At 33.1% G+C, this 17,753-nt stretch overlaps 2 protein-coding genes across 2 annotated transcripts in view; both read right to left on the minus strand.

Annotated features, from left to right (window-relative positions):
• The window catches only part of LOC128683364 (uncharacterized protein), a 32,314-nt gene extending 23,723 nt beyond the window's left edge, over window positions 1-8,591 (minus strand). Inside the window, exons 1-3 of the mRNA XM_053768931.2 lie at window positions 8,367-8,591; window positions 2,513-2,648; window positions 1,539-1,654 (exon numbers count right to left, since the gene is read on the minus strand). Of these exons, the coding sequence (XP_053624906.1) occupies window positions 1,539-1,654; window positions 2,513-2,648; window positions 8,367-8,432 (318 nt within the window). The 5' untranslated portion in view covers window positions 8,433-8,591. The remainder of the gene's footprint in view (window positions 1-1,538; window positions 1,655-2,512; window positions 2,649-8,366) is intronic.
• A 2,085-nt stretch (window positions 8,592-10,676) lies between these two features.
• LOC128683643 (uncharacterized) lies at window positions 10,677-16,519 on the minus strand. Its single transcript, XM_053769485.2, has 6 exons — window positions 16,240-16,519; window positions 15,676-15,875; window positions 15,268-15,381; window positions 14,936-15,124; window positions 11,363-14,805; window positions 10,677-10,794 (listed from the first exon to the last, which is right to left on the minus strand). Exons 1-6 carry the CDS (start codon window positions 16,269-16,271, stop codon window positions 10,783-10,785), a joined length of 3,990 nt encoding a protein of 1,329 aa, XP_053625460.1. The 5' UTR covers window positions 16,272-16,519; the 3' UTR covers window positions 10,677-10,782.
• Window positions 16,520-17,753: the final 1,234 nt, after the last annotated feature.

Here is a 17,753-nt window from a genome sequence, read left to right on the forward strand (position 1 = left end):
GCATGTATTTGTAGTTGTAACCTATTCTGTAATTCATAAACAAATAGTCAGGAATATATCAAATATTTTTCACTTGTTTATTTGACATTTTTGGACGTACTTAGAGTTCTAGTTAGTAGTTTTATACTTTGAAACTTATAAAACTTCAAAACTACCGCCATTGTGAGACTGAAATAACAACTCTTGTAATAAATGTATAAGTCATTACTAAAGCTGAAACTGCCTTTTTGTGACAATTTCGGTTGAAACAAATTTAAAGGCTAACGTTGAAGAAACTTCGCCATAGAAATTTGGGTGAGTCACGTTCAAATAACTTTTCAAGTTATGTAATAGTAGAGACTCGTTTGCATATAAAATGTTACTACCTTTTATGGAAAAAAGTACTTAGTTAGGTATTAACTTACTCAACCTATTAACTTTTTTCGTCTAATAAAAGTGAGTGAATTGCCTATTTAGTTGGGAAATTGACAAATACCTATACTATATTGATAAATACTCTAGTCATAATAAAAAACTTACATAGAATCTTGATAAAGTTTAAAATATTGACTAATACGAGTATATCGTAGTCATAAAAATTAATATGATAAATAATATTATTACGACCGAATATTTATACATACAACATAAATTAATTCAAATTTTTATATATACGAAGTAAATTTAACCAAAGTTAACTGATATAAAGGATTGGTATCCATTCGCTTTAGCAAACCAATACCGAATTCCTCCATTTGAGCGGCTTCAGCGCGATGTTTCAGAGTTATGAGGACTGTAAACTCGGCCTATTGCTCATAAAACTCGCTCTAGTTACGCATAGTGTTATGCCGTCTTATCGGAAAGTGCCGGTTGCTATAAATTGCGTTTATCTATCTGTTTGCTTGATCAGGCTTTTGTTGCAGGTACATAATTCAGTTCGATTGTGATGCGGTGCATCAACGGTTATATGTATTTCACTCGGTAAAATATAATTAATATGCACATTTATAAAATAATACAAATAAATTATGAACATATAACAAAATATTTCCTTAGTTTTCGTTTGCCATGTAACTTTGTATAAGTATTTTATTTTTACGCATTTTAATATTCAATTTGAAGATCAATTCTCAATTAGTTCAGAATCTATAAAAGTGTTCTTATTAAACGTCGGGCGGATAGTTGGAGCAAGTAATTTTGCAGCCGATTGGAAAAAATACCAGCTAAATGGGAACGCTTTGAGCCAGCCTCGCTGCCGTCGCCTGCTCAATTACTGGCCATTGAGCTTTGAAAATTGAAAATTTTTGTACCATCGGTAGGAGCATACCTACTTTCTATTTTTTTATATTCCAGTCCCATTTATTTTATTTATTACTCAATATGTTTTTTTTTCATTTAGTTAATATTTAGACCAAACGGGAAAATAGACTGATCGTCCCGGAAGGGTTGTTGGCTGATATTGGTTTGGTTTGTTTTGATGAAAAAATAATTCTAAACAAACTAATTAAGTATACTTAATAAATTTTTTCTCTACAATAATATTTGTAGAGTACAAATACCTGTTTTATGGAGACTTCTTCTTGGCCGTGAGTTTCTGCGACGACAAAGTCTAAGGAATGTCCCATTGGCCCCAACAGCATCTCGTTCACTTCGTCCACCGCCATCGATATGGCACCTGATGAGAGAAGAGTGTCAGCCAAGTAAATGTGGTGATTTTTGATAAAGACAGAAGTCAACCTGATAGTTTAGATTATTACTTTGTATATATATAACAACTGGATGTTGCCCGGGGTTTCGCTCTCGTGGGAATTTTGTGATAAAATAAAGCCTATAACAATCTCAAATAAGTATCTTTCTAATGGTGAAAGAATTTTTGAAATAGGTTCGGTAGTTTCGGAGATTAAGCGCCTAAAACATACTTACAAACATACAAACTCACAAACGCTTACCTCTTTATAATATTAGTATTAATATTGGCAATATGGAAGAAAATGAATGCAAATTTGCAAATGTATAGCTGTTAACTTAATAAACGACATATTGCAAATTTATAGCCATTAAACGTAATAAACAACGTTATTAAGTGATAGTAATTTTGGACGTAATACGAAATCGTGCCAAATGCTGCCAACAATTAATCGCAGTGGTCCGGATTGATCTGGCAGTTGAGTTGAGACAAACTGTGTGTGCAATGTTGCTAAACAAATGGATTTCATTAGTCAAACAACTTCTGCTCTATTTTAGTGAACTTGGTGGTAATTAGACAAAGGATTTTTTCTTATAATTATTAAACTGAAGTAAATTTTAAAACCTAAAAGGTTATGTTCTACATAATTTTCTATCTCCACTTTACTATCGACACGGATTGATTAAAAAATGCTATAAATTACACCTGACTTGTTTAAACATTGATACTAGCACCCACTTAGCAGTAGTTCACCATGAGTAACAACAAGAAAACAAACTCATCGTATAGTTAACCGTTAAAACAATGCCTTTTAATAATAATTAATATTTTTTGCCTTGCACTTACCAGATATGACCCGGCCTGGTCTTGAATAGCTGTAGTCTCCCGGCCTTCGCTGGGATCCAGTCAAGTAGCCCAGAGTGAACTTTTCTCCATGTGAAGTATTTAACACCAATAGGAACAAACACAATTGCCAATGCCACTGGAAGAAAAAAAAACAAACTGTTAACTGAGTGTTGAGAATTGTATCTAATTAAATGTAACACAACTTTCAAACTTATTTATTCACCTATTTAAATAAGTAGCTTTCGTAAATTTCCTTTTGTAAAAATTAAGCGCTATAGAGAATTTATTTAAAATTTAAAAGAACATAACTAGTAAGATTTCTTGTTACTTATCTGCATTAGAAAGCAGAAAAGTTGCTGACGTAAGCTCCATTTTAAAAATTTGGCGTTACAAGTCAACACGTGCGTTCAACATTTTTCCAATATCGCCGCCTCGTAAAATACAAGAGTGTAAGTTAGTTCGGCTTGCCGGTCCCTAATAGATCCTTAGTAATACATAAGGTCGTGAAATATGGAAATCCCATAAAATTCAGTAGTACCTACTTATTTAATGAATTTTAACATTCTACAGCATAAAAATAAAAACATTAAATAAGTTAAGGTATTTGTCTACTCAAATATCTTCATAAAATATAATACTTTTTGCATTTTGTATCATTTCGCTGTGGTAGTAAGAAAAAATAAACAAGGCAGATAAGCACTGATTTATTTTCAAAGTTCCTGAGATATTCACATTTAATTTATGAGTACAAATCATTGTTTGGTTGTTACTTGACAGCAGTTAGTTATTTAATGACCCATCATTTATTTTTTAAAGTTGTTTTTACGTGTTTCTTATGCGTCAATAATAAACCAATTTTTTTGCATATTGAATTTGCATATTGAAATACTAAAATATTATTATTTAGTATAAAGAAATAGTTATTTTCTCGGACTGCCTAGAGTAAACTTTTCATTATACAGCATCTCATAAACTTTGACTTGCAATGACGATGTAAGATTCCTATGTACCATTCAATGTTGAACGACGACACGAGATGATATTCTGTCGTGTCGTCATCGTCGTGTCTTGTATGAGTAGTACTCGTCCGAATTATTATGCAATGCATGGATTGTAACAGCAAGCATTGAACGAAACCCGTTTGGTGGGCGACAGGTTCACCAGACAGTAACAGGAACTATTCAATACTTATTGTGAAAGTCACAAATCGTACTATGTAAAATTGACTTCGTTATGTGATAAAAGTCATTTAACTAACACAAATACACATAATAAATAAATCAAACAAACTAAAATAGATAAGGCTAAGGATTGTAGGATGACATATACAACAAAATATTGAGAGGGAACCAATGTGCGCTCTAACAATAAATCGTTTATTGTTTCCGGGGGAGGTCCTTCATAGAAATGGAGTCACAAGAATAGTCTTGTACATATATGTAATACATAGGTATTTATTGATCACTTGAATTATATATAGGTACATCGTGACATGAATACTAATAAAAATGCACTAAGATTTTGAGATATTGTATTGTAGGCTTTGTCTGAAATCTGTTTGGTTTTCTTATTAGCACTGAAAATGTGTGACTGAAAACCATTTCAACCTACTTATTTAGTTCAAAATGGGAACGTTTAGATTTTGGTGAATATTTGTTACTCAAACACGTGAACTCCTGTGGACAAATGGTGAAATTTGGTGGATGCATAAGCACCCACATAGAGGGCATAAGCCCACTTCAGTAAAGTATTTTGAAAAGCAAGTTGAGAGTGTCTACATGACCAGTTGAAGCATTAAAAATTTATCTCAACATAGGTGGATAACCTTTTAAATGGTAGCTGGGCTAAAAATTAAACATGGCTAAAGTTATTGTGTTCGCATGGAGTTATTAAGTAGGTGTACAGTTTCGCATGCATTCACATTCATATTACGACAGCACACATAAAAGCCTACACAGAAATGGAAATGTAAAGTGAAGATGATACTAAAAGAATAAATATTTCGCATGATTTTATTGTAAAAAAGGTCATGTTTATTACCCGAGCTAAATTTTCTGAAAGTGTTTTTGATCAATAAATTGTGTATGTTATGATGTTTGCAGTATGGAGACGAAACATATGCAGCCAGTGATATCCAGCTGTTTCCAAAAGCGTTTCATACAATGTGTTAAAAATACCGGCCGTGGGAGATATTTATGTGACTATAACCCGGTTAAATGTGCGAGTGTCATAAATAGGGTTCCGTGTTTGTGATGCACCCGTAACACCCGCTGAACAAACTAAATGAACGCTGTTCTATTTTGTGGAACTTCGTAATGAAAGTAGGTATTTTTATTATATATGTAGAATATCTGTAGCTATTATAGTAGTATCACACATCAAACACAACTTGCGGTCGTACGGGGATAATATCTTCTGTAGGTATGATTTTGGAAAAAACAATTTTATCTTAAATTTTTGGTTATTTTGTAAGTAGTTTATGTAAATCATGTATTTATTTTTTAAGAGAATTCTTAATAGTACTTAGGCAACACAAATGCGAGTGTGTGAATGGTTGTTCCTGAAATTCGCAATATCTATAAGATATCTAGATCAAAATTTACTTTAGTACCTAGCTACCAAATTACAACTTAGTTCACAGTTAGACTATAACTTTTAATTTTTATCCCTAAATATTCACGGGGAACCGGCTCGTCTAATTTAAAAAATATTAAATATGCCTTATTACAGGATTAGTGTTCCGTCGCATACTGCTAGTTCTATAATGACGTCATATAGTTAGCAGAAGGTTCTTTTATCATTCTGTTATCGACAAACGTTTCATTACAGCGAGTAACAACCTTCGGAACTAACTTAGTGTCGGTGATAAGAGTAACTTCCTGTCGGCAAGTTGAGAGCTCTAGACTGGGAGATAGGTAGTTGCCTACACGATACATTTTCAGCGCTTTTCTCATTTTCCATTTCTGCTAACCTACATCTCAACTTCTACGACAAACTAATGGAATGATAAATTATTGAAATTCCTACAAATTGAGAATTGTATAAAGTTTGTGTATAAAATTGTGATTTGATTCTCTCAAACAATTGCAGATATTATAAATCTAATAAGTTATCTAGAACTGAACTTAAATATATTATAGTTACGATAATATCATAATAATAAATAAATCTAAATTGTTCCTAATGTTTGCAATATATTTTGCATAATCACCAATTAACTGTTTACCAAAGTTTAATTGGTTTGTTACTCAAAGATAGTGTGTAATTAAGCAAAGCCTCCAGGCGGTGTCAGCCAGTTAGAAGATCAAGTAAGGAATCGAAACTAATTGCTTATGAAGATTTATATACCTACGTTGAACCACCTTGAGACTTGACACCACGGATCGCTTTCAAAATAATAAGAGTACGAAAAAGAAGACTTGATGTTGTCAGAATTGGCCTCTTGTAATACATAGATACTTTACCTGAATAATTCCTTTATAATAATACTAATAGGTAGTCCTAGGAAAGTATCTACTGATATCTATATACCTAGGCAAATTTAGCTATTCACACTTAATCGATCAGTCTTTAGTCGATAGGTAAAGTTTTCAGGGTATTCTTCTGTACTTTTATTTTGCTAGTCTACTAAAAATCTCGATGACTGATAACTTGCTCTAATTAGATGTAATAAATATGTAGTTTCTTTTGGTACAAACTAATTTGTAAATTGGTAGACACCGATCTCTTTATTATATTTTTTTATATGTTTCGCGATTGTCGATTTTTATACAGACAGTTTATACCGAGTACTCAAACTTATTTTCCTTTGAATTATATGAGGCCTAGGTAATTTAACTACGTTATTTTCCAATAATTGGAGGAGGTCGATAAGGGCTCACGCGGCTGGCAATGACACAGTTGCCTCGTCGCCGCGTCTCACGTCAACGGCGCGCGGCGTCCGCGCACGCGAAGTGATCGAAATTATGATACTTCATTGTACTATACGAGTATCTATGGGTTATTACGTATGTAATATATTTAGTTAAATGATAGTTAACCTGCATAAACTGTTTTCCAAAAAATAATAGGGCATACCTAAGACGCTACTAAAGCCTTCGGAGATGTCTGTAACTAATTTCAATGGATAAATAATATAAACGTCTATTTAAGAATGCCGACAATTTCCAAGATTTACATAAGTATTTTTTGTAAAATATAACATTCATCTAGATAAAGATTTGAAATTTAAAAATAAATATCTGGATGTACTTATACGAAACTCGTTTAGACCAAATAATAAAATTACATCGGCTAGAGTTATTAGTTAGGTATAAAATACCTATTGAATCATAATGCAATTGACCTATTTCATTATCAGAATAGATAACCCTCGCGAGTATAAGTAGGCAAATAGATACATACTATATTACCGTTCATTGTTTAGTTGCAAATGTAATTTTTAGGATATTAACATAATTTCTGCTATAAAAACAAAATAGGTAAACTAAATGTAAAAGGTTCCGGTTTTCATTAAAATTTCCCACCCACAAGTTTAATTGTGTTATTCGTTGGAAGTGAGATATTTAATGTTGGCATTTGCAGTGTTGTACGGTTTGTAAAATTGTGTAATTTGTATGCATGTCGGGGTCGGCCCGCACTGCAGGCCAAAGTACATCAAAGAGTAGGTACACATCACCTGACATACCCTGTATGTCATGATTTGACATGGGTCTATGTAGTGCTAGGGTGTTAATTCTGCTAACGTTAAAACGTAGTGGCATGTTAATAATAGTATTTTGGACACTAGTAACAAGTAGGTACTATATAAAAATAACCACTGAAAATACCATTATCGTTAGCAGAATCGTTACCCTGATGCCGGTTACGGTGCGCCCGCGCTGTCTTCTCGTCACGTATCGTGCTTGATACATATTAATGGGATGTTTAACACTGTTTTTGTAACAGGAACATGATGAGGTGGTATCCAATGTCATCATACCCCTATAAAACATTTAACAAAGTATTTTTTGTTTCAACGATAAACTCTGTAGTTATTTGACGATATTTTTGCTATTGCGGTGACACTTATTCCACTTTTAGAATCTGTAAAAAATTCGGTATACCAAGTAGCAAGAATAAATAATCACTATGTAGGTAGTTAGAAAAATATTTCGCGAGAAAGAAGATGGAATAAAAAAACGTGATTATGTATTTAAATACATACTCGCGTTTTTTTATTCCATTCTGCTACGACGACGGCTCAATACAAGAATTCACTATTTCACACGTTTATTACATAAGTATGTTAGTTCTTACAAGAAGCCGATGATCCTAATACCTACCGGCTCAATACCTTTTCATTGTGGTTATGTCGCTGAAAAATAAATTAAAAAATAAATATAAATGTCTACCTAAGTGTACCTAAAGGTAAGTTTCTATGTTAGGGATAGTCTTATCCTAACTTTAAGTTTGGTAGACAATATGTAGGTTTAGGTACGATTTTTCTTTTAACACCAATTCGTATGTAAGCATGTTTTTTACAAATAAAATTTTCTTTCTTTGTATCTCTATGTACTCCACAAATAATTATGAAATTTTGAAAACATTAATCATCAACAGTCTCATAGAGAACGGAGAACAAACAAACAACATTCATACCGAAAAGAAGACTGTTCCCTTGGGAAACTTTTAACGGTTAGTTATGTAACATAACAAAAAAGTTAGTTATGTATTAAAATGTATGCCATTAAAACATAACCAGGTGAAATATATCTACTTATTTCAATATTACCTACCTATCTCTAGGTAAAATAACTTTTAGGCTTTTTTAATTCTGCTGGTAATATTGTAAACAAATGGATACTATACTCACAGTTTTTAAATCTGTTACTTTCATGATGTCCAATTGATCACAAATTACACATAAAATGTTTATCATGTTACATTTCAATCTAATTACACAAAGATGTTAACGAAATCGGGAAAATATTTTTCCCGCCATAGCGCCAAGTTTTCCCGCGATCGCTTCGCGGAGCGTGGCGTCTCGCTGCGTCAGCGGTCGGCGTTGAGCACTGCCCGTGGGTGACTGACTCGCGAAATGTTGACGCTCTCTGCAGTGTACTATCACTGACTCATTCAGTAGTGACATCACAATTAATACAATAAAAAATATTTCATTTTAACAATGATGCAGATTCGGTGAATTAAATCAGGTACAAATTAAAATTATTTTGGTACCGAAGGGATTTTTTTCTCTTTTTGGTCTGGATTTGAAGGAATATCCAAAACCAATAGGTTTTTGGTTAAGCTATCTTCTCTGTTAATGTGCTTCTTACAGTGCATGTTTTAAAAATATTCTAGCTATTCATTTGTATATAATTGTATTAATTTTGTTTGTAATTTGTGCGGGGTAGGTAAACTAGACCTCCCAGCATTATCATACCAACCTAGCATATTCCTTATTCTGGGCAGTTTTGCAGTTAAGTACCTACGTGTGTGATCGGAGACTAGCAAAATGAATAATTACTTTGTATCAGAATCAGAATGTCAATATGAATGAATAAAACTCACAAACAGCGTGGCTCGGTCAAGGCAAACTTGCTTATTGCACTACATACACGATGTATTTATCATGCATCATTACATTAGGTAATACTTTTAAGTCTTACTTTATTACTTCAAGGACGTAAAGTTTTTGTAGCTAAGTGTAGTTAGTAGATATTTAAAACCTCAAAAACTGTGCCGTGAAAAATGTATCAGATTCAAGAGAGCCACTCATTTCCAAAAATATAAGTTCGTCTATGTTAGACATAATACTTATTTTATCGCTTTAGGGCGTTTTCGGCCTGTTAAGCAAAAAATAAAGTTAGTAAAGTTATAAATAATAAAGTTCTGAAAATAATTAATGAATTGCCCTTTAACTCTAAACTGTGTTACTAAAGTGTTAGGGTCTTTGGTATACCTAGTCTAGAATTATTTCAGTTCCGATCCCGAGTATTGACTTGATCCTTAATTAGTTTTCTCAATTACAAGGACTTGAATTGTTTTCACAACCTACTTCCAATGCTGATTTTGATATCCTACTAATATTATAAATGCGAAAGTTTGTGAGGATGTTTGTTAGGTACTCTTTCACGCAAAATCTACTGGACCTATTGTTATGAAATTGGGTAGGTACACGGGTAGAACATAATTTGTAATAATGCACACCTAGGTTACTTTTTATCCCCGCACCCCGGGTATATATATAACCAAATAAATTTATTATCTTTCTTTTCTTCCCATACCTAACCACCGTCGGTACTGTTTCTTTGTCATTAAAGAAAGTACATAAAAAAGTCGTTATCTAGGTTTTTATATCGAAAAGTTAAAACAACGAAGAATAAGCGAGAACGGCAGATCATTAATCATGAGTTTATCTTGATTTAGCAAGATTTTAGCGGTTGGTAACCATGAAGTAGAGTAAGTTTTAGCCTTGAAATTAGTAGGTACTCCGTACAGTAAATCCATGGTTTTAGCTTTTCGTAAAACAATTGAAGCATATATGGACCAGATTTTTTTCTATTATAAAAGTGGTGAAGGTTTGTGTCAGAACGACTTTAGTTAATATTTGCTAAGCGATAATGAGAGTACTCCAAAGCCAAAGCGCGAGAAAAAGAGGATATGATGAGGATAAACCTCGTTAGTCCTCATTATAACCTACCTTTACCTATTTATATTATAAATGCGCAATTTTGTGAGGATGTATGTTACTCTTTCACGCAAAATCTACTGGACCGATTGTGATGAAATTTGATACGAATAATAACCTGGAAATAATACACAAGGTACCTACATTTTGTCCCGAAATTCCCACGGAACGCAGCTAGTAATTATGGTATAGTAATAACCTGTGGGAGATGTGACTGAGCCAACCTTACTTATCTAAAGAAACAAAATTAGGCGAATGTCGATATAGTAAGTAGGTATTATTAATTATAACCTAAAAAAATTTCCACAAATTCCACTCTACAAATTTACGACGCGTTATGGACACAACAGCATAATACTCATTAGGATTGTTTTTACGAACAAGGTACCTATGGTTGATAAAACCCGAATCTCGAACAATACAATGTTCGAGAAAAGCTACAAATACCTACCTAGTTGTATATATATACTAGTGAATAAATAAAATACGACATAATTTAATAACATATATTATTATATAAAATATTCCAAATACATTAATCACAGTGGCACTATCTTGCAAGATGGTGAAACAAATTTTGCAGTGAGATGATAGATACTTATTGCACTTTCTGTAAAAAAAAAAATAAGTAGAAAAATATGATGATCAGGTTTTAGGTCCTTACGAGTCGTAATTAAATTAAATTGATAAAACATGAAATTTTAGATTAAATTACACTAACTTTTGTAAACCTCATAACCCCATTCGAATCTTTCTCGACAAAATTTTGAAAGGAAGTCGCCGCCTGACTTAAGCCACGAGTTGTGTCCTATTCAATTCAATCAAATCAAATTACGTTGGAATGCAAGTACTTATTGTTGTATTATATGTTATGGACCTGGTGATTATAACATTATTAATAATGACCGGGCACTTTGAATATGGGCAATTTTTTAATAAACCATTTCGGGCCAAATAAGCTACCAAATTTATCATTTGATCTACTGATGAAGAAATGTAACATAGTCAATTTCATTATGTTAGCCCATCGCCCTCTCATTTTGGACATCATTCAAATGGTGTAGACATTTTTGATACCGTTGAATAAATATTTTTGAGTGAGCTTCAATCGACACATGTTTCACATAAGACAACGGCTGGCACTTTCATTTGTTGTATTTTTATTCTTTCGTACTCACCATAGTAATTTCAGGAAATATAGTGCTCAAATTGAAGTTAGCGCGCGATGTGACTGGAAAACCGGACAGTGATCGGTCCACATTGTGACCTACACTCTGCACGTTCGCTGGCATCAAATGACTGTTAAATAAATCTGGCTGATACTGGCCCGGCATTTGGTTGCTGACATAGTTTGGAAATGGCAATTCTTCTGCCATTGTTGCCAAATGTGTGTGTCTCTTACTGGCCGATTTATTTTGCCATAAAATATGAGACTGTTCATTCCATTCCTCAGATTCATTAACTTTTGTACGCTTACTTTGATACTTCTTATTGGAATCTTTTTTTGAACACTCAATTTTGTGTTTAGCTGCAGGGTCTCTTCTGGAACTTTTGAAAGTTGAAGGCGGTTTATCTTGTGGGAATCCCGGTACATTATTTCTCATCTTCAATTCTTCGTACTTGTGATTCGTATAATTACATTCTGTTTGATTATAATCCATGAAATCACCAGGAAAAGGTCCGCCCGTATAATTACCGGACATCAAATTACTACTTCCAGGCATAAAATTAGAATAAAATGAATTAGAGATAGTATTGGTAGTATTATATAAAGTGGTCCCAGAAAATTGCTGTCCAGTATAGCTATTGTCACTGTAATCTAAGATGGGAGGGAAATGTGAAACTTGAGCTATGGTATTATCTTGGGTGGAGTTGAAATTATTATATTTCTGCGCGGAAGTTATAAATTTTATACTGTTATCGTGTACTCTTTGTGAACAAGATCCACCTCGAATTAAAGCTTCTGCTGAGTAATTATTCTTTTGCGTTTTAGTATTTTTGTCAGTTTTGTTACTTTTCGATTTATTGTGAGCATATTGAGTCATATTTTCGTAGGAATTATCAACTTTCGGTTCGTTAAAAACATAGCATGGCTGCGCTGGCTGATTATCTAAACGAGTATGCATGGTTTTGCGACTAGAGTCATTTGTGAAATGTGAAGTTGTTTGTTTATTTTGAATCACTTTTGGTGGATCTGCATTAGGAGCTTGGTACCGAGACGCCATATTTTCAGAAGATCGATTCATTATCTGAGTAACAGAGAGGAAGTTACCGCAATTTTGGGCATCTGCTTGAGATGGAACTCCTCTGCTTGACAGATCAGAATGTTTCTTTTTATCATGGGGCCCTAATGCTAAATCTCCTACTAAGGTAGGTAAATTAATAGGTGGCGGTTCAATACTGATTTCTGTAGGACCGACTGGTCTTGTCGTCGGCCACGCTTGTAATTCCTCTAGAGTGTTTTGAGAAGAAAAGCTATGCATTGCCAGAGGGAAGAAGTTACTTTCACTGTGTTCTAGCTTTTTGGTAACTGCTTCTGTCTGTACTGTTTGGCCGTATGTTTTCTGACTTTCTTTCAAAATTGTATGATTTGAGATGTAATTATTTTGCATTGGTCTAATCTCGGAAGTCATCCAGTTTATATGCATTTTACTTGGCGACTTCTTCGTATATTTTTCAGATACTTGTGCTCCTGTATTTGCTGTATTAGACTTTGCTCCACCTTCGACTCCACTTTCAGGAATCATTTTAGCATTATAATGCCTATTGTTAGATTTTTGAGTAGTATTCGCCGATATATGATCTAAATGTAAATAGTTATTCTGTTTGGTTGATTTTGAAATACTATTAGTGGTATAAAAAGGTGCGTCATCCGGCCAAAGGCTTGTAGGCTGAGAGTAAAAGTTATTGATAGTGTCAGTAAAAGAAGAACTGGGTTTATTATAAACATTTTCTTTCTTGTTTGAGTTTGCTACTAAAGGTATGTGGAATTCTGAGTTGAAAGGATACGAGTTAGAATAGGACGATGAAACCGTGGTTAAAATATTATCTTTATTAAAGGTATTGGCCGTAGTAGTACATCCCACGAAGTCAAATCCTTTATGAGACCAACCTAAGTCAATGTCGTATGTTAACCTTGATGATCCTATTTTCATCAGATTATCTTCTACAGTTGTATAATCTGCTTTATTTTTATTAGTATATTTTTCCATTGCACAGGGATATAACCCCAGGGTATTAAATTCGTGTCCAGAAGATATACTACTTGTGCTATAAATCGTACTTTTAACTGTGCTAAAAGGGTCACTTTTATAGAAAAAGTTTCCACTAGTAGCATAATTGGTGGACGTATTAGGAATAGTTTTATTTATATTGCAATCAAAATCTAAACCAAAATTAGTGTCTGAAATTGTGCAATTTGTTGAAATTAGTGACGACATATGTAAATTCAAAAATGGATTGTCATTGGAGACACTTGGATTTGCAGATGCACCTGTACTTTTATTTCCACTTTCTTTAGTTTGAACATTTTGTTTATTTGTACTGTTAGATTGCGGTGGAACTTTATTGATTTGTTTTTTCATATCAGTAGAAGTTGGCTTTTCATAAAATGAAACTGACTGTTGTGTTGTTTCAATTCTTCGTGGAGTGTTTTCCTTTAAATTAGAGTGTAAAGTATTTTGAGGATCTTCTGCAGGACTATCTGCTCTATTGCCGCTCACTAAAGGAAAAGACATAAGAAAAGCAGCAGTAGGTGAAGCTGCTAAAAATTCTTCGGCTAATTCTAATCGAGCATTCCCAGCATCTACGACTGTATCACATAAAGCTGAATCTAAAATAGTAGGCAATTTATTTTCCTTATCTTTATCTTCCACTACCGAATCTTTTTCTGACGATACTTTATTGAATTTGGTACTTGGATTTGCTTTGGAACAAATAGATTGGGTAACAGTAGATGTTTTCTCAGTAGCAGTACTTAAAACTGATGCAACCGTAGTTGTAATGTCTTGTACTGAGCATTTTGGAATTTCAGTTACATTAATATTGTCCCCACCTTCTGTTACTTTTACATTTACGCTGATATTAATTGCAATATTACTTGATGGTCCTAATTTAGTTTTAATAACGTCTTTGGAGCCAGTGTCTTCTTTCACCGGAGCTTCAATATCAGAAATGTCTTCAATAATTAAGTTATTATTTTCAGACAGATTTGCTTTGTTTGTATTATCATTTTTGTCATCATTTTTATCGTTTTTGATAGTTTCTTTAGACATATCAAAAACATTAACGTCTTTGGCCACTATTTCTTTATTGATTTTGAAGCCCGATTTAGATTTCTTAGAAATCTTTTTAATACTATCAGTTTTAGATTTTAAATTACTTTTTTTTGTTTTGGTGGCTGACAAGGGACGGGAGTATGCTGATATTGGTAAAATATTAACCATAGTAGTCTTTGTAATGTCACTACTACTTCTGTTAACTATAGGAATAGGCGTTTTACTAATGGGTTGTAAGTTTTGATCAACCAATACTATAGTAGGTGGAAGAGCCGGAAATAGCATCGGCCTTTGCTGGAAGATATATGGAGCCGCTGGTAAAACTACTATTGTGTTATCTGGTCCTGAAAAAAGATTAAGAACTAAAGTGAATAAGGGTTTTGATTTTCCAAATATTGTCAGTTATTCAAATTAAGTACCTAATGCCATGAATAGTGATTTTAAAATATCTTTCACATGTTCAGTTGTCATTACCTTTTTTATCTTTGTTGAGATTAGGTAACAAAATTGGAAGTTTTTGTATCGACACTCTCTGAGTAGATTCTTTTAATATCGATTCTGTAGCATTTGATTTCACCTTAACATTTGTGGTTAAAATTGACTTTTCTTTCAAAGCATTACATTTTGATTTTTGCAAAGTAATTAACTTGCCAGGCTTTTTGTCTGAAAAAAACAATCAATTACTCTTTTCACTATTAAAATATTTAACAACAAGGTATACATGTATCACTTTTTTGACACATTTTTTGAGTGAAATATAAGCACCATGAAATTTTACAATTCAATATGTTTCATTACCAACTCACTTTGTTTTTTCCTGTTGATTCCAATACAAAAAACTTGTGTAGATGCATCACTCACATTATTTTTCTTATTCTCATAGGCATCAAGCTTCACTTGCAGAGCTAGTATTTCTGTTTCTAAAACACATTCATATTAGTGCCCACGATTAATCTTCTCAAAAGTTAAATTAAAAGGCATTAACATATTTCTGTTAAAAACTATAAGTTTTAGCTGGAAAGTAGTGTAATATGAACCTATTCCCAGCACACATTTCCCAGCAAGAAAGCTACCCATATCCTTCTCAGAACTTCAAACTACATGCTTCAACTACTAAAGTTCAAAGAGGTAACAACAAACTTAAAATTTGAATTTATAATGTTAGGATTAGCTTTTTAGAAATAATGTATTTCTTGTTACCTTTAAGTACTTACTCATTTGTGTCTTTTCCTGCAGACAATTACTGAGACATGATATTGCTTTCTGTATGATTTCGATTTTAGGATACTGAATGTTTTCTGCATCTTTAATTGTAGTATCATTTGACTTTATAATAGATTTTACAATTTCTCCTAGCTTTGCAATGGCATCATTGAACTTATTACGCCTTTGACGTTCCCATTCACGACAACGGCTACAATATTATAAACAGATCAAAATTAATAAACAAAAAATTAAATATACAATGACCAGATTATCTCAATATTAATTTACACATACTAATCTAAATCTTGAATATATAACTGTACATGTAGAGAGTACTAGTAGATATACACTTTAATGTTCTTCTTTGCAATTATCTCTATTTTTTTCTGCTGTTATGTTATTGTTTAGGCATTATTGATGCAAACTAATTTGCGTTTAGTGTATGACTTATAATTATGTTTTCAGACTCCTAAATCGTAATGGTAACTAACAATAACAAAAAGAGGTAATTTATTAAAACTGATCATGTAAACTACCGCAACAAAGTTATTATTTTTTGTGAAAAATCTCACCTGGGTGTTCGGGACTTGTTACTAGTTTCCATTGCTCATTTTATACTCCGACATAAGTACACAAAACATTGGTGAATCATTTAGTTTCCGCAATAAAAGCTAAAACTTCTTATATACCGAAAATTTAAAAACTGATTTGCAGCATCTTTGATTTCGCAACGGGTTTTGCAATTGCATGCATTTAGTAGGTAAATGTTTTATTTTATTAGCAAATAAAATAACTTTCCCAAAAATGTTTTGTTGTTGATGTTGATTTTGACTTAACGATGATTGACATTGACACCGTTCACCGTTCTTGAATTTGACATTTTAGTTTTTAGCTTGGTCAAACAAATATAAAATCCTCAAGTAACATTTTTACTGACAAAATACCATTGGCCAGCTTGTGAAGCTATATAGAAAGGACAATAGTAAGTTGCTCCCACAGACTCAAGTTTGCTTATATGTTTGTTGTTGTTCCCTTTATTGGTATCCCAAAAAATATCTTCTTGCTCGCTGAAAGGTATATATGTTACGGCTAAACCCCGAAGTGCGAGCCGCACTTCGGGATTACACCTTACCGACTTACACTCATAGATATAAAAATATTATGTTACACTTAGGTGCAGCCTGGTTATGGCTAGACCTGTATTTATTCAACCGGGCCTAGATGCAGCCGGTCTTCGGTATATGTGGTTTAACCTTTATCATACCGACTAGACCTAGGAGCTATCATTGGACTTAATATTTAGAATAATTCACCGGTGTATCAGTTTCTTAGACCTGGCATAAATGCTAGTATGTACTAAAATATCAGTGCATGGGTCCGTCTGAAGAACATTTTGACATTACATTTCAAATTTTTCCTTCCATAAGAAAATTGACGGATTGTAATGAAAGCGAGGCCGTAGCGGTCAAAACGCTTGCTCGCAAGAACCATCCGCATACGATTTTCGACTTTATTAGCATCAACTTCATTCACAGGCTACATCTAAATATATCCGATTTAGCCTGGCTAAACCTATGTGTAGCTGAACTTCGGGGTTTAGCTGTAACATAATATGCATATATTCATAATAAATGCATAAGAAAGATAGAGGTCAGATGAAAGGGGTAGTACCTACATGTACAAAATTTACTACTTTATATAAAAAAAATCTTGGGTGAGGTGGAGTACTGTCCTGTTCAGTCTTACGGACCCATAATAGGGAATATTACGCAAAACTCAGCGCAGATGGCGCTACTGGTACAACTAGGGTTAACAAACATCGCCAATGAAAGAAAAAGCGCCAATTTTCAATATTATTGATGATTACGACTAAAATGCCTTCTTCGCAATTGTGGTGCGATATTAAAAGAAAAAAAGAAGGATTTGGTGGATTATTGAATAAGCTTAAACTAGATTTCGATTATTGATTAGGAACACAAAGTGTTAAATACAAGACGTATTTGCTAAATTATTTAAGTCCATTGTAAAACACAATACCTTTATTATAATTATTGAATACTAACGATATCACATTGCACTATTTGTG

The sequence above is a fragment of the Plodia interpunctella genome, chromosome 3 (assembly GCF_027563975.2).
Source record: "Plodia interpunctella isolate USDA-ARS_2022_Savannah chromosome 3, ilPloInte3.2, whole genome shotgun sequence".
NCBI classification, from domain to species: domain Eukaryota; kingdom Metazoa; phylum Arthropoda; class Insecta; order Lepidoptera; family Pyralidae; genus Plodia; species Plodia interpunctella.

Excerpts from the sequence above, each read along its gene's own strand:
- LOC128683643 (XM_053769485.2), bottom strand. The coding sequence starts at position 16,271 with ATGGAAACTAGTAACAAGTCCCGAACACCCAG. Across the intron at positions 15,876-16,239 it reads AACAAGTCCCGAACACCCAG|CCGTTGTCGTGAATGGGAAC; the intron begins GTGAGATTTTTC and ends ATAATATTGTAG. Across the intron at positions 15,125-15,267 it reads AATCAACAGGAAAAAACAAA|ACAAAAAGCCTGGCAAGTTA; the intron begins GTGAGTTGGTAA and ends TGTTTTTTTCAG.